The sequence below is a fragment of the Carassius auratus genome, unplaced genomic scaffold (assembly GCF_003368295.1).
Source record: "Carassius auratus strain Wakin unplaced genomic scaffold, ASM336829v1 scaf_tig00215991, whole genome shotgun sequence".
In the NCBI taxonomy this organism is placed as follows: domain Eukaryota; kingdom Metazoa; phylum Chordata; class Actinopteri; order Cypriniformes; family Cyprinidae; genus Carassius; species Carassius auratus.
In genome coordinates this window covers 4,328-26,224 of record NW_020528349.1, presented here as the reverse complement: position 1 = coordinate 26,224, position 21,897 = coordinate 4,328, and the positions used below count along the sequence as shown (strand labels likewise).

The 21,897-nt window shown below is 36.9% G+C and overlaps 2 protein-coding genes across 2 annotated transcripts in view; one reads left to right on the top strand and one right to left on the bottom strand.

The window, feature by feature from the left end:
• Positions 1-12,279, top strand: part of LOC113096596 (transmembrane protein 263-B-like) — a 30,017-nt gene extending 17,738 nt beyond the window's left edge. Inside the window, exon 3 of the mRNA XM_026261966.1 lies at positions 10,857-12,279. Coding sequence (XP_026117751.1) covers positions 10,857-11,137 — 281 coding nt within the window. The 3' untranslated portion in view covers positions 11,138-12,279. The remainder of the gene's footprint in view (positions 1-10,856) is intronic.
• Positions 12,280-17,420: 5,141 nt separating this feature from the next.
• Positions 17,421-20,634, bottom strand: LOC113096598 (carbohydrate sulfotransferase 1). Its single transcript, XM_026261968.1, has 2 exons — positions 19,959-20,634; positions 17,421-19,147 (listed from the first exon to the last, which is right to left on the bottom strand). Exon 2 carries the CDS (start codon positions 19,086-19,088, stop codon positions 17,826-17,828), a length of 1,263 nt encoding a protein of 420 aa, XP_026117753.1. The 5' UTR covers positions 19,089-19,147; positions 19,959-20,634; the 3' UTR covers positions 17,421-17,825.
• Positions 20,635-21,897: the final 1,263 nt, after the last annotated feature.

Sequence of the window (21,897 nt, the reverse complement as noted above, 5' to 3'; positions counted from 1 at the left end):
ACAGTCCTTGCATTCCACTTGTCTCTTTTGGTGTGTGTGCTTGCGAATACATTTTCGCTTGTCTCATTTTTGTGTTTCTACTAAAGCTATTTAGTCTCAGTTACATCTTTTAAGGTTCAATTTTCATGGTGGCTGTAAAAGTGCATTGCTCCATACTCCCTATAGAAACACTTGGAGAACTCGCACCATTAGGGATTCCCAAAATTCATAGTCGTGATTGACTTTGATGGAACGTGTTTACAAAACAGTCCCTCCTAGCTGAGTTGATGACTTGCATTCACAGAGATAAGTGTTTTTACTGAATCCACAGCGAGTTGAGTAAGACATCTCGCAGAAATGCTCATATTTTACAAAACTGTATAATATCTAGTAAAAATTGTTTGTTCTATGCTAATAAATGATTGAATAGTGTGAGTTATAGTCTAATAATATAGGTTTATAGAGATGTTGTGAGCAGTGCAGGCTGGGTAGTAACTGTTTACATGTAATCCGAATTACATAATCAGATTCCAAAAAGTTAATTACTTGTAATTAGATTATATTAAATTTCAAAATACTTGTAATCAGACTATATCATTACATATCATTCACACAAGAAGCCTTGATGCACTTCATTAATAACAGCAAATTAAATGTGTTTTCTTTCTCTTGTATTTTCATATCAGTATGGTAGATACTAATTAAGTATCCTAATTAAGTCAATGTGTGATTCAAGTTGGGTCAAAAGTAATCTATAAGTAGTTTGATTATATTACCTAAATGTAATACAGTGGATTACATTACTAACTAAATTTTTTGTCATGTAATCTGGAATCTGTAATGAACACAAGTTGTGAGCTGTGACGAGAGTTTATAATCTGTTGAAGATATCGGGAGCTATACTGTAGAATATAGAGCATGGCATGAGTAGGGCTGGGCGATATATCTAACGATATGATCATGCACATCTAATCAGTAAATCTAATCATCTGCTTCCGTGGTTACCGCTAAATCACCATCACCTGCTTATAATTGTAGTGGAATTTAATAGGCAGAGCCGTAGATCCGTGACAAGCTACGCAATATCGCGTTCATTATCCCAGATGAATCGCCTTCGATAATGAACGCGATATTGCGTAGCTTGTCAGAGATCTATGGCTCTGTCTATTAAATGCTGCTCCATTTAAAAGCAGGTGATGGCGATTTAGCGGTAATCACGGAACCAGATTTACTGAATAGATGTGCATGATCATATCGTTAGATATATCGCCCAGTCCTATGCATGAGCGAGGCTTATATGCAAATGTAATGTGATGTAAGATACATCAGTTAGCATAAGCTAAGCTAATTCCTTACAAAATTTAACCATGGTTTTACGATAGGAAAAGTGTAGTAACTATGTATTGATTACCATTTGTATAAACAAATAAACAAAGTCTTACCACAAATACCATGGTTAAACTATGGTTAGCAAACCATGGTTATTTTCTTAAGGGATGAGTCAGTGAAGTGGTTGACTACATGCTAACAGACTAACGTCAATATCATGAGAGACTAATATGAACAGAGAATATAGCATGAGCTAGGCTAATGTGCGGATGAATCTGGTGCATGCAATAAGCTAATAGGAGCTAATAAGATAAATGTTAAGAAAAATATAAAAAGCCAGGCTAATGATTTACTGCACGTTTTGTAAGCTATAGGCTAATGAAATAATGAATACAGGTTAGTGACAATAGCATGAGTTAGGCTAATAATGAAGATAGTACACTTACGCAAAGCAATGAACTATGTGTCTTAGTCATGTTTTCATTAAAAACAGCTATTGTTTTTCCAAAAAAGAATGAATTTTTTGTGATTGTATCTTGGGCAGCACAGAAATCACACAATAGAAATGTGAGGTATCAGCTAATAGCAAGCCAGTGAATATTGTAGGACGTGTCTAAACCATGTTTTCATAATAACACAGCTTTTGTTTCTCCGAAAAGGGCATGCTTCTGCATCTTTTAACGACTTTGTCAAGATTTTCAAGGCGGTGTCCATGGGCTTCCATTACAGGCTTGTGAAGCAGCTATGCTGACATTTGAAATCACACAATAGACCCTGTCATCAATATAAATATCGAAGGCGAATGGCACGAGTGACTCATTTGCACGCATTATCAGATCCTGGCACCATGGGATTGGCGGGAAAAGGTCTATCTCTGCTTATTGAAGTCAACAAACCTACATTGGGAGGACTGGGATGAGTAAGCACAAAGGTTCAAGTGTCATACGTGTCTCTCCCAATAGGTCAGATGCGAGCAAGCTTGCGCACCCGGCGGAAACATTGACCTTTTCGATAAGTGGTTCACCGGTAGTTATTTATTTATTTAATGCAGCTGTATCAAGCCAGCAGGGGAAAAGGCCACATTCATACTCCATTTCAGCCGAGTTCTTGTCAGTCCCATAATTGCCACAGCTCGTCATCGAATGGAGCTTCTAAACATAGCAGTAGTAGGCTCTGGAAACTGGCTACCGTTGAGTTTTGCGAAACACTCCTCCAGGCTTTTTAAGTAATTTTAAATGCGTATTTGTGTCAAAACATCTAATGTTTGTACAATCTATTTTTGAGTTTTTTTTTTTTTTTTTTCATGTATGCCCCCTTTTTACCCCAGCGCCTCTTGTACTAACACCATGTCCAGCAAGGTCCATCGGTAATTCAGTACATTCCCTTCCAGGCCGTTCTCTCGAAACCTCATTTTAACTTGACCCTTCATTGTGTTTTGCCCCAGGCAACTCAGGCACAGGGATTAAAAATAGAGACCTCAGCAGGGACGGAGTTGACACGGTTCTTGTTGGTGAGAGGAGTGGAGCGGCGGAGAACTGAATCCCGCTGGGGGTTTTTATCACTGGGGAAGGTCCGATTACCCCCTCCCTTCTCTCAATACTCTTTTTCTTATTTCTCTCTCTCTCTCTCGCTCGTTGTAAATCTCGGTGCCAAGTGAGGAGAACAATATTTTCCCCATTATTTCTCAGCACTACAGAGAGATGATGTGGGTATTGATATAGACTCATAAATTTACAGAGGCGACAGATTTACGCCGAAGGCTGGCAGCCCACCTCTCGTTCAGGAACATGTTCGGCTTTGATTGGTTGGGAATGGATTCTTGGCTATCCAATTCAGCTTAGGTCAGGCAGGTCTAAATCACAGGACTATATCACTGGTTTTTATAGAGACGGCAGTTTGGTACATACAGTAAGCTCAATACTATAGACATCCTGCTGCATAATCCCTGCTTCAGTTTATTTATGCGTTTATTTATTCATTTAAACATTTTTCTGTATTGCTTACTACCTTTTCTACTTTTTCTACTAAATTGTCTTTTTTTATGTATTTATTTAAATTTCCTTTTGTATTCATGTTGTTTTCGTATGATTGTGAAAGACTTTTATACTAGTTTCAATAAAAATTTCAGTTTAATGACTCGGAAATATCATGTGAGTGTCTTAATTATTATCTTAAAGGCATTTGACGTGTATTTAAGAGGATGTTTTAACGAATAAGACGAATTATTAGTTGATAAATATAGTAAGTAATAGGAGTCCGGGTGTTTTTTAATTGTTATAAAATAAAAAATAAAAAAGAATAATAATAGAAACTATTTTATTTTCAATCATTTTTCTTTTGTTTATGATATTAATACAATTGTCTTTCTCTGATATTTTACTTTATTCTCTACCGATATGTATAATTATGTTAATTATCACAAATTAACATGCTAATGATAGAACATTATCCAAGAAATTGTATGTATGAATTGCATTTGTTTAATTAATAGATGTGCATCACATTCAAGCACTGTGGCAGTGAGCATGCAACACATGCAACACTCAGAGTAATAATACAGAAATGCACTCTTTTGTTGCCTTTTGTTTTTGTACACCAAGCTTTTAGAAGAGATCTGTTCCAGGAGATGTGGCCTTAGTGTTTCCTCCACGATTGGTTAACTTCTTATTTATGCCCCCAATGACCTCAGCATCCTTACTATAGGCCTATTTGTTCCTTTTCCTTTTACAAAATGTTCCCTTCTGAGTGGGTTCCTGGAGGAAAACGCATTGCATCTGTCTCTTCTGTTCTCTCTCAAACTTTATCTCCATTCTCTGTTTGTGAATGCAGCATTGTTGGTGTTATCTAAAGGTCTTACTTGTGGCTTTCCATGACAGGAACATATTATAGAGTTGAGGGCAGGGTTCAGGCACCAGTGGATCTTATGAGAATGTTCAAGTGTGCCCAGATAATTTTCTCTGCTCGCTCTGCGCACCAAGGAGACCACTTTTCTCGCTTTAGGTGGGGCTTTTTGGATCCTGTCACCTCGTAAAACTTTATTTATCTAAGTTTGCTGCAGGCTTCCTGCTCAAACTGATGTTTAGAGTGACTTGGGGAAAGGGATCCGAGCAATATGAGTTAATGAGTCCTTCAGTTCTACTACCGTCTCTACAAGATTTGATCGTCTTTATTCGGTTTTTGGTCAGAGAGTGGAACTCTACGTCTGTTTTAAACGTTTTAGTGCTTTGGACATGTGAAATGTTCAATTTCTGTTTCTTTTTGAATGTTTATTTAACTGTCGAGGTCAACACGGTAACCTTTGTTCCGGGCTTGTTGAGTGGGTTTTTAGCTACTGATGCTCACCCTCCACAGAAATCGGGCCGTTTCTCAAAAGAGTAACATGTCTCAGAATATCTTAACCTTTCCATCTAAGCCTTCAAATGTCACTGTTCTCTTTCCTCCATCTGAAGACAAATTGACATTTTCTATTTGCTATAGAATTGGATTGATCCCAAAGGTTCCTGTCAAAAAGAATAAATTGGTCATTCTTCCAAAGAAAGCTGTTTGGCGTTTTGTAGTTAAGCATTATGCTTTGATGATTTTTTGTATAGATCAAACCTCGTTGTAGCCTATATATTATGCTCTTATATTTTTATTTTTTTTATTTTAGTTTTGAAACTGTGTTATTGTATTCAAATTAAGCACAGTCCACTGCTGCACATGTGCCACAATATCGATACAGGGTAAGCTGTATCAATAACAATACCTTTAAATCTCTGTGACAATGGTCGTATCGATGTATCGAACACAGCACTGGATTCTGTTGTAAGGGAACCAGGTCAATTTAGCTAATCATTTAAGATTTTAAAGGGAAACTGAACAAAATCATTGTTTTACGGCTGATCACTAAGATGGCCAGCGATTGATTGAACGAGCCGTTTAACATCAACTCTGCAATTGATATTAATATCTAAAGTATAGTGAAAACACTATTAATTAGCACAGTATCAAGATCGGCAGTTAAAGACATTAACTTGTAAGCACAGAACACAAGATACTTCTCTTTTCAATATGAATAAGGCTTTCTTAGATAAATCTAAGACATAAACTAATCTAGCACATAGACGCACACATTCACAAATTCACACAAGTTGCAGTAAGATAGAAAGTTAGGAAAGAATGAGTTTAAGAGAATAAAAATGTGAAATCCCAAGTTTACAGCAATACGTGAAATTGCATAGACATGAACAGCCATCAATCACTTAATTAACCCTCGCCTTGAGTTCCTCAATGAGGTTAAAATTATATTAGATCCAATTCAGCTTAGTCTGGAGGTACATTACTTGCGTTGCCTGTGTAAAGGGGGTTCCCTTTGTTGTAATTGAAAGGGGCTTTCCAAAAAAGAAGTTCAGTAGTCGTTGAAGTGACGTCTTGGGAAGCCCGTGGTTGGGAAGACACGGAGTTGTGGGCTGGTTGAAGTTTTAGGTGCACACTCGAGGTCAGACTCTGAGACACAGCATTACAAAATTTAACCCAGAACACGAAACTGTTTAGCTTTGTTAACTAGATGTTAGGGCTGTGCAAAAAAACAAATGCGATTTTCATGCGCATCTCGTCAGTAAAAACACTCCTGTGATTATAAGAACATCTCCAGCACTTGCTCCTGCCCACATGCTTCTCAAAACTAGTCCAATCGCGTTTCCCGGAGGTCAGCCTGCGCTCAGCTGCTGTCGAATCACAACACAGGAACCGCTGGCCCAATCAGAACTCGTTACGAATTTATGAAGGAGGGACTCTAACAAGGAAGTCATCAGCCTGTTTTTATGACAATGAAAACAATGGTATACAGATGGGTGAATAGTGTGAAAAATACTGTTTTTTTTTTACACATGAAACATGAACACATTATATTGCACACTGTAAACACAATCAAAGGTTCAAAAAGCACGAAAAATGGGACCTTTAATTCCCTACCACAGTGATATGTTTAAATGGTAAACAAATATTCCTCCCAGCACCTTTTGCCACAAGGATTCTGTCAATAAATATCAATTTAAGATGAATTATCCCGGATCCTTATTATTTAATGATCTACAACAGTGATACGTTTAAACTGTAAAATTGATTCCTCCCAGCACAGCTCTGTGTGCTCTCTCTCTCTCTCTCTCTCTCTCTCTCTCTCTCTCTCTCTCTCCCCCTCTTCAGTCACGTCCCACCAGCTGTATTATCCCATTCTTTTAGGTCAGTAATCATTTAAGCCAGATTAGGACAAGGTCTTTCCTCTTTGTGCTCAACAGAAATCATTCATGATGTGCACAGCGTTGTTGTTGTCTGTGAGATTAATATGCAGCATATATAATGTTCAACTAATGGAAGTTTGTGCCATGTATTGTTTGCATGTTGTTGGTGACTTATTATTGCACTATTATTTGGCTGCCATATTCTATTTTATTGTGTTGGAAATGTGTAGGATTGACATTACAGAATTTGTGCATACATCGCATTGTTGTCACACTATGCCATTGATGACTGTAATTTGCATGCAGTGTCCAAATTCTAGACTATTTATTTTACATTTGTTACCCAAATACCCATTGGCACATAGGCAAGACTGTAATTATATCCTGTTATTTTAATGGGACTTCCAATTCTTGACATGGTAGCAGAGTGTTTTTGACTGGTTATCAGCAGTGTTATTGTAATACCTTGCTCTGAATTTAACTGAATTACAACTGTTGTCTTTTACGAAGATGTTCTTGAACCCTGTGTGAAGCTCACAATCAGTTACCTCATTCATGAAACCTGTACTGTTCTTAGGTAAATTGGTAGATTGTTACACGAGTTGTGCAGCAAGAACTTATTCATGAACAATTTACACAACAACTGACTGTCATATGAAAACAACAAGTCATGTTAAAATCTACTTATGAATTTACAGGGAATTGATTGTTGCATTTTAAGCTAAAGATTTACGAAAATTTACGAACCACATTTTATGTTGACGTAAGAATGGATTTACAAACATTTGAAAATCTATCTTCATATTATGAGTTTACATTAGAATGCATTAATGAACATGCAAAAAATTTTGCTGTATGAGTGTCACATTTTATGTTAGAATGGTTTTACGAACAATTTACATGAAAATCGCTCGTTATTTGAATGTCGCTTTACATACGAATGGATTTACAAACAATATACATGAAGATTTCTCAGCATATGAATGAGTTTATAATACAAGGCATTTATGAACGTATGCAAAAATTGTTTGCCATATGAATGTCACATTATATGGTAGAATTGCTTTATGAACAATTTACATGAAAATTGCTTGTTATATGTATCGGTTTACGTAAGAATGGAATTAAGAATCATATACATGAAAATTTCTCATATGACTTTACGTTACAGTGTACTTAATTTATATACATAGTTTGACATGAGTGTCACATTTTATACGAAAATGGCTTTACAAACAAAATTGCTGTTGATATGAATTCTATGGTTTAGGTGACAATGGATTTGCAAGAAAGATACATGAAAATTGCTTATTATATCATTGTGTTTTATTATAATGTCATTTATATGAGAATTTATGTAAGAATTAATAATTTAAACAAATTTAATTTCATGAAAGAGGTGCACAATGTGGATTCCGTATAGGTCTACTTATTATGGTTAGAGAAGCATCTTCATTGGTTTACCCATCCTTCATTGGAAATAATGTATGAAATTGGAATTTCAGAAATTCAGAAATTCAAAAATTCCTTTTTTGAAACATGCCTCACTGATTTTGCTCACTCAGGCTTAATGTAAAACTGGAAGATCGCTTTCAGGTTTGGTAGCGTGGAAAGCGTAATTACATCTCCCCAGGCCCAGATGGCAAGAGTTAGGTCTTAATTGCATGTGTAGAAACAGGACGTGCAAGTTTTCTTACCCACAAACATCATCTATGACCAGTCATTTTCCCACATTATCATTGACCTCCTCAACTGCTTCTTTATAATTTGGATGTTTTGTCAAAAAAAAACAAAAACAACTGAAATTAAACTGTTTTAAAAATTGGTTCTACATACCAGTTATCAGACATGTTTAAGATTCGTCTTAACAACATAAGACAATCGCTAGTCTATGCTGAAAGTGAGCAGCTTGCAGTAGAAGCAAGAGCTTTAGAGGCATGTTTCATACATAGGCTATTAATAAATTTTGACATTTTAGAGGCAGTTAAAAAGTGACGTGACATGTTGCCATGTATGGTGACCCATTCTCAGAATTAGTGCTCTGCATTTATCCCATCCAAAGTGCACACACACACACTGTGAACACACACCCGTAGCAGTGGGCAGCCTATTTTTGCTGCAGCACCCAAGGAGCATGTTGGGGATTCGTTGCCTTGCTCAAGAGCACCTCAGTCGTGGTATTAAGGTGGAGAGGCTTTACATCCCCCCCACCTACATACTCAACCTGCAACCTTTGGGTTATGAATCCGACTCTCTAACCATTATGACTTCCCTTTTAAAATAGGAGAGGAAAGCAAGCTTTAGTTAAATCCGTTCATCTCCTGTCTGGTTGCATCTCACAAATGTTTCAAATCAAGGCTGGTTCTGTTGATTTCAGTGCATGTCAGTTGTTGTTTATGCATGCATACGAACTACGTGTGGGGCGACCTTGACTGTAGCACAAAGTTTTCCCGCCGTCGTCCCGCGGGACTCATCTGAACACGCGCTGCTTGTCATTCACACGGCTTCTCGGTGGCACATCGATTCAGTGGGGAGCTCAACGTGCAACCCAGCCACGCGGTCCCTGACAGTATTGATTGAATATAAAAGATATAATTTCTGTTCACAGTCCGCAGAGTATTGTAGGGTTTGTAAATGCTAGTTATCTGTTGGTAGGAAAAGAGTATTTCTTTTTCTTGTATTCTGCCAAAGGAACAACAGAGGGGAAAGATGATGCCATTTGGACAGAGAGTGTGTGTGCTTCAGAACACATCTGCTCAGTGTATTACTCAGTGTCAGGCCTGTAGATGTGAGCTGATTTCAGAATGCTGCCCTCAAGCTTTAAGTCTCACATAACCAACACAGAGAGGAAAATAAACAATACTTACATAAAGACTATTATTTTTCGGTGAGTGTCCTGAAACACATGTTTCAAAATCATGGATTTAGGAACCAAGCGCTCTTAACTGAAAAAGTGTATCCGAGTGCTCTTAACTGAAGAATTGCCATTTTCATTGAGATAATAATTGTTTTCTCTGGATTGAGTCATGAAATGTGTTTTGTGGGCCAACAGAAGATTGTAAGCATGAGGCCATATTTGAATGTTAGTTTTTTTTTTTTTTTTTTTTTTTTTGCCACATATTGTTCGCTTAGTGGTTCGAGGTTTTTGCTTATTGGTCCAAAAATAGGGAAAATAAGACATTTACTGTTGTTGTTAATTATAATAATAAATTATATAAATAACTATACAGGTGACCAGCATCATATAATTAGAATGTCATCAAAAGGTTTATTTATTTTTACTAATTCCATTCAAAAAGTTAAACTTGTATATTATGTATATTCCTTACACACACAGACTTATACATTTAAAATGTTTATTTCTATTAATTTTGATGATTATAACTGACAACTAAGGAAAATCCCAAATTCAGTATCTCAGAAAATTTGAATATTGTGAAAAGGTTCAATATTGAAGACACCTGGTGCCACACTCTAATCAGCTAATTAACTCAAAACACTGCAAAGGCCTTTAAATGGTCTCTCATTCTAGTTCTGTAGGATACACAATCATGGGGAAGACTGCTGACTTGACAGTTGTCAAAAGGACGACCATTGACACCTTGCACAAGGAGGGCAAGACACAAAATGTCATTGCAAAAGAAGCTGGCTGTTTACAGAGCTCTGTGTCCAAGCACATTAATAGAGAGGGGAAGGGAAGGAAAACATGTGTTAGAAAAAAAGTGTACAAGCAATAGCGATAACCGCACCCTGGAGAGGATTGTGAAACCAAACCCATTCAAAAATGTGGGGGAGATTCACAAAGAGTGGACTGCAGCTGGAGTCAGTGCTTCAAGAACCACTACGCACAGACGTATGCATGACATGGGTTTCAGCTGTCGCATTCATTGTCAAATTTTCCTTAGTTGTCAGTTACTGTATAATAATCAAAATTAAAAGAAATAAACATTTGAAATATATCTGTCTGTGTGGAATGAATTAAAATAACATACAAGTTTCACTTTTTGAATGGAATTAGTGAAATAAATAAACTTTTTGATGATGTTCTGATTATATGACCAGCACCGCTATATTTACTGTGGATATTATGTTTTATTGTTGTCTAATACTAATAATAATTAACTAATTGTGTCCAAAAAAAAAAAAAAACTTTTTTTGCATATACATTTTTAGATGTTTAAACAACAAAATAGTATTCACTGGTCATAAAAAGACAAAAATTAGGTCTAACTTAAAGGAATAGTTTCTTGTAATATTTACCATAATAACTGAAACGATGAAAAAACACTTTTAACACTCTGAATGATTGTTTGCACGACTCTTTTTCAGACTTGGAGAAAGACCACCCTAAGAATGAAGCAGGCGTGGTGTGGAGAGTGACAGGCGGGCTGTTCAACCTCACCAGAGGAGCGGTGGGTGCCACCCTTGGGGGAGTGGCCTGGGTAGGCAGCAAGAGCTTTGAGCTGACCAAGACGGCAGTGACGAGCGTTCCCGCCGCTGGAGTGGGATTGGTCAAAGGCGGCGTCTCCGTGGTAACGGGAGGGGTTGGGGCAGTGGGGTCTGCAGTAGCTGGTAAAGTTACACCAAAGAAAAAAGACAAGTCGGATTAGACTGCCTCACTCGCTTCCACCCTTTGTTCGATTCGGTGTGTCTTTCTGGATTGCTCTCACTTTCAAGAGGGTTGAAGCAGGTGGAAACTTTATTCAGCCCATGGGAAAATTACTGTCTTGCGTTTACCAAATACAACCCTACTTTAAGTTAATGTAAAGAACTGCAACACGTTATATAAACACACTTTGACCGCTACTGCAGAGGTACATGAGATAATTGGGATCCTACGCCTTTTGTGTGCTTATATGTTTGTGTGTATTTTGGACTGTCGGCTGAATCTGTATTATTAGTGCGGCAAAAACTAGCTTTGCGACAAAGACCAATCAAATGCTGATATCAGACACCTCTTTCATGAAATTGTCTACTTTTTTACACAAGAAGTGTTGCATCAGCAGCTATTCTTAAAAGGAAAACTTGGTTTAATTGAATATTTCTTTAATATCAGTTCTCGTGCACACAAAATTTGCTCTAATTTCTGTATTAAATATCCATAAAGATTCAAGTATGTATGATTGTTCCTCGAATATGTTGATCTTGTTTCAAGCCCATCTTTGAACACAATACTGTGAGGACTTGGAAATTAAGTTGAAGTATTAATATTTAATGAATTAATTTAATACACATGACACTAGATTACCTTTGGTTTAAACTACATATTCTCACATGTTCTTCGTTTTAGTGTTACCGACCACAATATGTTTTCTCAATTTGTTGTATTATCATCATCATCACGTTCTCACACGTCACTGGTGTAGATTACATTAATGCAGTCTCCAGTGTAAACACTCCATTTTGTAAGACAATGTTTGAGCTGCTTTAATGTTTGTCTCATTTTTTACTCTATTTATGCAAAATCAACAGATGGCATATTATTATATTGTCGCAATGCATGCTTGAAGCTCTAGTTCTCTGTACAACATGCTGTTTAACTTACAACATGCTGTTAATTGTGAGTATGTATTTCATTTTTTCTTTCTGATTTTGCTATTTAAATACTTTCTGATAGGTATCCATGTCTTGAAGATGCTGTTACTATAAACTGGAGTTTTGAGACCAAGTAGATTTTTGTCTATAATAGAACTATTTTTGCTAAATTGATGCTGTATTCTACAAATAAATCATACTGTATTTTAGAAATGCATGACGACTTTGCATTTTTTATATATTTTGAGTAAAGAAGAATGCCATGCAATGATCCTGTTCTGAAATAGGTGGGATTTTATGCCATTGAGCTATTATTAATTTTTAACTTTAATCATTTAGGTAACATTGAATGCACTAACAGACCAGATCTGGATTGCATAAGCCGTTTATAAAAGTAAGTGACCACATAATAGTAAAATCCACATTTCATTATTAATGCTGCATCACTCTTTGACAAAAGATACACTTTTAAACTGCATCCACTTCTATTTATAAGGTGAAAAATAAATGGGTTACATTTTTTTTTTTATATATATATATAGCTATTTCTTTCATATGTAAAGTGTCCGGTTCGGGCAAATCCAGGTGCACATAGACCTACTTGGTCTTTTCATGGCATACTGAATCGGCAGAAAAATATATTGAGCCAGTCATGGGGTTTTATCCCCGAAAACAATTGCATGCCTCAACAACATCATTGTTCCACGATATTAACCAAGGACATTAGTGATTTTAGTATCAAGTAGTAAATGCACCATAAAAGGGCAAGTTGTTTTGTGGCTTTTTAACCTCACACCGTGTCTTAACCAGGTGAAACACAATAAAGCTATAAAAACGATCTCTTCTGTGAAGGGCGAAAATCGTGAGTTTTTGTCTTTACCCACAGCCAGTGCCATTTGGTTTTAGGGCCCCTTACTGTACTGTACTGTGAAGATGCGTGAGAAATAGAAGATTGATACTTCATGGTGTGACCTAAAGTGCAAACTTTAAATGTGAGGATTGCAGGGTTGCAGTTAAGTGGACTAGATTAGATATTTCTTATATTTTGGAAAATATAAGCCATTGAATTCTTAAAAAACGCCATATTACCACCACAGTGTCCTAAATCATCTGAATCAGGTGTATTAAATAAAGGTGACATGTATAAAATATGCAATGATGTGGCTTGAAAACCACTGTCCTAACTGTAAAAGAACTGCTGGATCATTGAAATAAAATTCAATCTGTTCGATCGCAAGAATCAATTTATAGAAACAAGTCGGACTTCTCACTGAAAGCACAAAACGGCTAAGCAACATTGCATTTTACTAGATATTCTAGACACACCTAAAATGTAAATGAAAAATAGCCCTTTTCCTATGGGAGTAACATCCGTTTAACTGTAATTGTGCTCTATGAACACCATAAACATTTTCCAAAAAAAAAAAAGTGGGGGTGCAATGAGGTGACATCATTAAACTACCTTCAACTATTGAACATTTAAATAAAAAAATTTTTATTAAGCATTAACAAATTACCACAACAGACCATGAATAACCCAGAAAGCTTGGCTATTTCCAGAGGAATATTGACATGTTAAATATCACTGTAATAAATGCCTGTTATGTAACATATTTGCCTTAATGAAAAATGTTCGTTAACATTAACATTGAGTGATACTATTTCAAAGTGCTTTCCATCATTTTGACACATAACTGCTATTGCATTTACATGCTATTATTCATGATAGCCTATAGAACTTGGCCTAAATTGGGAAAGCAGACCATAAATGTGCAGTATATGTTGTCTTTATTCATATAGATACAGCAAAATACAAAGCAAAAATGAAAATAATGCAGCTGACTGATTTTTTAAATACCAAGCATTACCTTGGGCTACTCTCCAGGCATCTGAAAATAAATAAATAAATCATGAAGGAAGGAAAATGTGTAGCTCATTCATTTAAGTTGATGGATTAGGGTTACCATTTGTTGCTCTGCCTTACGGTTTGAAATAATTTGTTTCGGCCTTTTTGTATAAAATGTATACAAAAGTATAAAATGCAGGACAAAATATAAAGAGCGTTTCATGACAATTACATGGCACAATTGCAGCCCCGCCCACAGTCAAATATCATTGGCTGATTGTCACATCATGCAGCAATGTGGCATTCAGTTTAGACATTTTTTTTTTGTTGTTGTTGAAAAGCTAGATATCAACACTGTTGATATCCATTTTTTTCATGGTAAATAATTTTCTTTCAAACATAAAAGGAATCTGTATGATCTTAAAAAGTCAGATTGTTTTGTAAATTACGCAGGCTTTTAATTCGTCATTACTGTAAAGCCAAAGGAAATTAATAAAAACAAAAAAAATATTTCCAAACTGTATAATGTACTAAATACTGAAATCACGTAAAGGGTCCAAGTTACCCTCAGGAGATGCAACATCTAGCGAAAGCAGTGAGAGTGATTCAGTGCACAATGTTCCAAAATACAGTTTGCATCCTAGAGTCTCTTAATCACAATAAGAGGCTTAAATGGTTTTCTTAATCACAATAAGTGGTTTAAATGAACAACATCTCTACTGAGAAGATCTCAAGCATTTTGAGATGGGCAGTGAGGAGCATGATAAATTGTTATCCTCTGAAGAGTGCTTCAAGTTCAACAAAGCAAAACTCGGCATCTCCTACAGTTCATGGTATATATAGTATAATCTCTAGAGTCAGCTCTTTGGCATTTGGGGATGAGAAACCTCTTTTTTTGTTTGTTTTTGTTTTTTGTTAAGGAAATAAGCTTCCTCAGTATAATACAGTCCCTGTATGATGTGCAAACAATTTTAAGTGGGTAATTTACACAAAGAGTATCTGCTTTTAAGTAGCACTAACACCCTTGTTTTAAAATTTTGGCTTTAGCTAGCTGCTTTTTTTTTTTTTGCTGATCTCCACTGTTGTAGCCATATTATTGATGTTTTTTGGCAAAGGACGGTGTGAGGTGACTCAAAGAGACAATCACTTGTGCACTTTAATGGGGTTAATGGAAACAAGTTCAAGTTAGCCAAAGAAATGGCTGAAATGTGAATAGAAATGTTTGATACTTACAAACCTCAGGTCATTAAATAAGCCACCTTGCCAAGAGATTATGTGTATGTGTGAGTGCCTTGAAAAATTAAGAACTTCTTCCAGTCCTCAGACTTTACTGAATTACAAATTATGTTTTTGGGCTTTTTGTCACTTTTATTGACATGGCGAGTCAATAAGTGATTGGAAATTATTGGGAAACAGGACTGGCAAACGACACAAACCAGACTGGAACTCCTATTGCCTGGATTAGCACCGCAGAATCAATGTGTCAGAGACCGTGCTCTAACCACAAGGTCATTGATTCAAGTTAATGTAATTACTATGGCTATATTTCTGGCATTAGTAGATATTATAAGTTAGGTAGTAATAATTATCCAAACTAAACTGTGCAGCATATCTAAGTTCATGCACCGAGTTTCTGTGACATTATTTAAAGCTTGCATAACTGATAATCTCTCTACTTTTCATTGGGTTCATTCTTTCACCTGCTTTGTAAACATAAATGCTGAACAACTAGCACTTCCACCATCTCAAGGTACGATTTTAGTGCACTGAAGTTCCTGAAGTACCTCCATTTAAAGAAACAAGATTAGTACTTTGAACACAAAAGTGGAGTTATTATGTTTAAATGCACCTCAGTGTCTACTATCATGGTTATTATCTTAATTTTATATTATGTATTGTCCTGCAATGAGCTGTGTTTCTTGTAATCACTGTCTTAATCAGTCTTATTCAGAAAAATGCCATTACAAATGAAAAGAGTACTATGGCAATTCAACTCAATTACCAAAGAAGAGATGATTAGATATTTTCTTCACACCACAAGGGTGTGCCATTTCTCTTGGAAGTCCAGAAAAATCAAAGAAAAAAGGAAAGTATATGCAATGGAACCTTAAATGACATTAACACAGCAATGTCTATGGCACATGACTGTGACAAATGTATATCTGATGACAATCTCGTGGAATGAAAGAGAATTCATTTTCGCACCATCTTCATAGTTTCTAATGCTTCTGACGCTAATCTAAAATTGAAGATTCAACCATTAATGTTCTCCATTAAAACAGAATTTGGGTTAGCAATTGAGAGCTGAAAGACCTAAATGTGAATGCAGATTATCGAGATTATGTAAAATCCATGAAGGATTAAAACAATTTAAGGCCATTGTGACAAACCAAGCAAGAGTCATGTACACAGTTGTCTGTTCATTTACATCTATACATGAAAAAAGCGGTTTCGCCAGTGATTAGATCTTATGTATGCTTCTCTACATTTATTCAGATTTCAAAATTAGCATATGTGTCTTTCACATACATCAAGCCAAACAATGTTCCATGGACACTAAATATAAATCTATATGCACTGAATCAATGAAAATTAGTGATATGATGATGAGGACAGCCACTAAAGAATGAATAATTTCATGCATTTCATATGAAAATCTGTAAATGTACATTAAATGACTAAATTTTCCACTCAAAAAAATTGATACAACGGACAAAAACTTATCATTGTTATGTAACGGCAATTTTTCAACTTATTTGTATCAATAACCACCCAAAGCAAGCAGAATGAAGTGCATGAGTTTACTTTAGCTTTTTTTTTTTTTACCCGGATACAGCACCAATGTATTATGCATTCTAAAAGCAAACCAAACACGAGCTTAAACCCCAAAACCTCTATGGCAGACAAGACTTTACACTGAGGCTATGTTTACACGACAACAATGTAGTCAAAAACGGAAAAGTTTTTCGTTTTCCCTTGCGTTTTAAAAAGTTTCATGTATATACGACAATGTTTTTAAAATGATTCATGGTTACGCATAAACCAAAAATGACCAGAAATGCTGTATTACGTATGCCAGGCCAGTAATTGGTGCTGTCACCTTGTAAGTAAACAGTACCTGTAGGAAACTGACGATTATATGTTTTATATGATGCGTCTCAACTGTTGGTTGTAATATTGAAGTAAATCCACACTGAAGAAGCATTAACTCTTGAGCAGCAACAACAGTACCATGTACTCCACCATTGTTGTGAATGTTTGTTCGCGCTTTCATATAAAATCGACACATACTGCCATACGTCTACATAGCTAACATGTATTATGCATGCGCATGACGTCACTGTTTTCATAGATTCCCATATTGGGTGTTTATACAGAAACGGCAACGATGGCGTTTTCAAAAAGATGCTTCGTCAATCCCCAAAATGCAGATGTAATGTAAACGAACAGGTTTTTGGCTGAAAATGTTGTCGTGTAAATGGCCCCTGAGAAACAACCTGAGAAGTAGTCTGTGACATTCACAATTTTATTGCACGGCTGTTATTATACATGACAGCATTTCAGTCCCACATTAAAGATTTCTTGAGAATAGTCTGGGATCTTTGACTGACAAAATATTCACATTCACTGTTGTCAAAGCAATGACCAGCATACAGAATTTCTTTGTCAATAGTGTGGTGCTCTGCTCTAATATATAAATAATGAACATTACTATCTCAATGCAATGGCTGCAATCAAGGTGAAGTCGAGATCTCTTTACAGCTAAGTGTTTTGGTTCTTGTGCTGTTCAGAAAATCATAGGGTTGACTGCGAGGGAGTCTCCGAAGTAAAAAATGTTCATAGTGCAAATGTCAGTCACATTAAGGCAAGAATATAAATGTAGAAAAATAGTTGTGCGTGCGCATGGATTACCTTTGTTACAAAAAAGGTATGAAGGTTTTGTCCTCAATGAGAGAGAGCGACATGTTTTTCAGCTCCTCGGGGGAGTTGACAGCTTTGTAGCCGAGCTCGTCTAAAATGTGCTGACAAACAGTTTGTGTGTAATCAACTATGTCATGAGACAATTTCAACCTCCAGCTCTCTGCATTGGCCGCTGAGTCTCTCAACGTGCCATACTTATGCTTTGCTGACACGTCGTTATTGCCTCTTGTGTTGTTGTGTATCCAGTCCACCACACTTTTTTCCAAAGAAAGACCAAGGAATTCATAAACCTCCTTGGTTTTTTGGAGTGGATTCCTGGCCAGGTCCTCGTATCTCACCAGCATGTACCGTCCACGAAGCCACGGCGGTCGGCTCAAGCCGGTGGAAACCGAGTTCAGAAAGTCGTCGCACACTGTCGTGAGCTGAGTCAAATCCAAGTTGTAAGGTTTACGGCCTGTGGCTCTCCAGATCCGCCATAGGCGGTATGTGTCCCGAAAGGTTTCAATCCTAGAAGATAATATCCCACGGGGGTCTCTCACCAGCTGGATAACTTTCAGATTAAGCCGAGGGTCCTCAATTAGTGCCTTGAGATCATTGACCTCTGGAATACGCACTGTTTTAATGGCTACGTGCCGTCTTTCCCGACATGATTCGGTAGCGAGGGTCAAGTTAAGGGAGGCACACTTACGAACACAATCCCCCTCTTCTATATTGCCATCGCTGGAGCTGAAAGCATCACAGACCGGCATAGAGCAGAGGGCTTTGCTGGCTCCTCGTCGAAACAGTTTATCCGTGGTATGGTTTGCCGGTTGCGGCTTGATGTAACTCTCTAAGAAATACAAGTCGCAGTTGTACAAGCTTCTAAGAAGGTCACGACTGGCTCCCAGCATCACTCTGCGCTCAACAGCATATCTGCTGGGAGAAAGGTGAGGGATTAAGGTCGTTTGGACATGATAGAGCGGTTCAAAGAGATAGAACACATCTGAATGCTGGTTGAACAACTGTCCAACGAAAGAGGAGCCGCTACGGGTAGTCGCCAAGATGAGGATGTGAGTCTTCCTGGAGGAATTGTAATTAAAATATGGGTACTCATCACACATCCGATCGAAGGACTCCACATCCTGTCCCAAGCCACAGTTCAAAGGGTTAGGAACAGGGCACATATGAAAAGGCTTAGCTGTGAAAGTCCTGATAGCTGTGTATTGGATCGCTATGGACACCAATGCAAGCAGAATCACAGCCTTCCAGGAACATTGCATGGCTGGGTAACTTCATTTAGAAGATGCAGTCCGATTTGATCCTATACACAAAGACACAGCTGGAAAAAAAGAGCTCACAGTGAGTTGAGAAAACAAAATAAGACGAGAAGGGATTTTAAAAATGTATAACATCTGATTACATTTTAAAAAGGTATGAAATAAAGAAATTGATCTATGAACTTTAAACAGTTAAAAAACAAAGCGCTTCATAATGCATTAATATCAAAAGCAAATAAAAACTTTAACTCCAGGTGTGAAAAACTAATTTAAACTTGAGTTTTCTAGCAAAGGCAAATGTGCCTTCAATATATATACTGCATATTATTGCATTGTGCACTGTGCTTCACAATGCAGTCGTTTATTGCATGATATTGTATCATATTGTATGACGCTTTGATAAAGTACTTCACGTTTTAATGCAACCAAACTCCTACAACTAAACTGCTTCCTATACAGGCTTTTTCACAAGCCTGAGGTATTTTGTTTTTCCCATGAGGAAATCAGCAAAGGTTCAAGAAAACCAGCATCTAAAATGCAGACAAGGTTACAAAATCAGTTCTTTTCAGAAACTGGCACCGGTTCAGGCACCTGTAGAGAGATGCATTAATAACAGTCTTTCACAATAGGCTACCATATGCATGCTTATTATGATAGGTTTGAAAGGCAGCCGTCGACGACCGCGCGCATCGAGTTCTGATTTACCGCAGTGCAACACAACTCGGTATTCAATTGGAAATAAAAAAATAGCAGATCCGATCTGACTGTCGACTGTATGAAACGGTGACCAACTTATCCCCTATTCCAGCACGAACATGTCAGACATCCAATAGGCTCGAAAATGTCGTGAAATAAATACTTCGATATACTTGCCTCATATAAAGCTGTAAGAGAACAAGACGAACATTTAAACAAAAGAAAGAAATCAGCATATGCCGCGATGGCTTTGCGAAGTCGTCCCTTAACGCCCCTCATATAGGTTTTATCGCTTTAATTCGTGTGTTCAGATGTCGAGGGCTTCATAGTTCCCTAAAAACCGATGAAAAGGTCGTATATCCTCAAGCAGCTCCATTCATGTTTCGGGTAAAACATTCAAAGACGGGCTCCGTGGAGAGACAACGGATGAATAAGGTATTGATGCGCATCCTCAGACATCTCTCTGTGACTAAACACCGGACGGATATTTCGTTCGTACGTTCGTCGTGAAGAGAAGACTGAAGAGAGGTGTGCCAGTCCGTCCCAGATTAAGTAAAACGTATACAGCACTACGAAACCTTTTGCGAAAATGCATCCCTTTCCCTCAAAACCACAGTTCACAAAGGCTGAGGGAAAAAAACAGCACGGGGGGAGGCAGATTTGGTTCACTATAGCCTACGCGTCCTCGCTCAGAAAATGTCTGTGCTCGATGCTAAAGCCTTTAGACATGGAGTTAGTTTGGATGAAGTGAACTGGCATCTAGAAATCTCAGCGTATTTTTCTCGGTCTCCCGTCGCTATATTTTTGACGAGAGCTGGATATCTTTTAAGGAATATTCGATGACAGACATGACCAGCTGGTGGATTCCTTACTGACTGACTGAAATGCTTTCAAATAATTATGTAATGGCACAGTATGTGTAGAAATATTGTGGTTTTTCACATTATGGGAGGTGTGTAGCTACTTCATATCACAGTTTATACATGTATATCATCATATAGCCTACTGGTTTTAACTATTATTGCTATTGTTACTGAACAGGCCTATACATAGCTATAAATTGAACTACAGCCCAATATATATATATATATCACACTTATATTATTACATTTCTAATGTTATACATTGGAAAACATAACAGAATTTTCGGATTGTTCTCGTCAAGTCAAGTTTAGCAAAAATTACAAAAAGTATCACAATCGTGCTGTATTTTTGGTCGTGACTCATTAGATACATTGTAAGTAGTATTCTAAAGCAACTTATAGCTTTGTGTGAGAAACAGACAAGAATTTAGGATATTACTTATAGGATATGAAACTCTCGCTCCTGTTGTAGCTTTAAAATGTAATTTTGTGTTAATGGTAAATCTGGTGCAATGCATCTTGTCACCTTGACACGCCATATTTGAGTCTACGTGAACAAAAATGAGATTTGAGAGCTACAAAGGAGGGAACAAATAATGACTCTAATCTCAGTCTGGTATTCACACAAAGCTGTTATATGATGTCCAGAGGTGGGGTGTCATTTGTCTCATGATTCGTTTCAATATCGGCTTCACAAATGAATATAATCTTGGTTCAATATAGCATCACTTAAAGTTGTGATATAACAGACAGATACTTCCCACTTTATTCTGTAACAAGTGAGTTTGAGGCTGTTTTGTGACTCTTTTAAAAGAAATGCTGCATAACAGTCATTTGTTTGCGCACAGGAAACACTGGGGTATAATGACTTAATATCTGACTAATACCTTTGAGAAGTGGCAATATCTCTTGCATGAAAATATAATGGGACCGCACATGTGCTGCTTTGATACTTCCAATAAAACCAAAAGTACTTCCTCCCAAAATCAATGTAGTTGCAGAATTCTCCATTTCTGTCTTTTTTTTGTCAGACATTTTAGTAGAAACGTGTTTGGTGAAGTCGGGCTACTGTTATACACAAGATGTATATTGCAGCCTCTGTTATATGGTCGAAAATAACGTTGATTAAAGCAACGATGGAATTTAATGATTAACAAATCATTTCATTTATGATCACATGGACAGAAATTTGTATTATTTAGAACTGTGCTGTGATATTGTCATCCTTTTCAATGAAATTGGGTATATTGTCT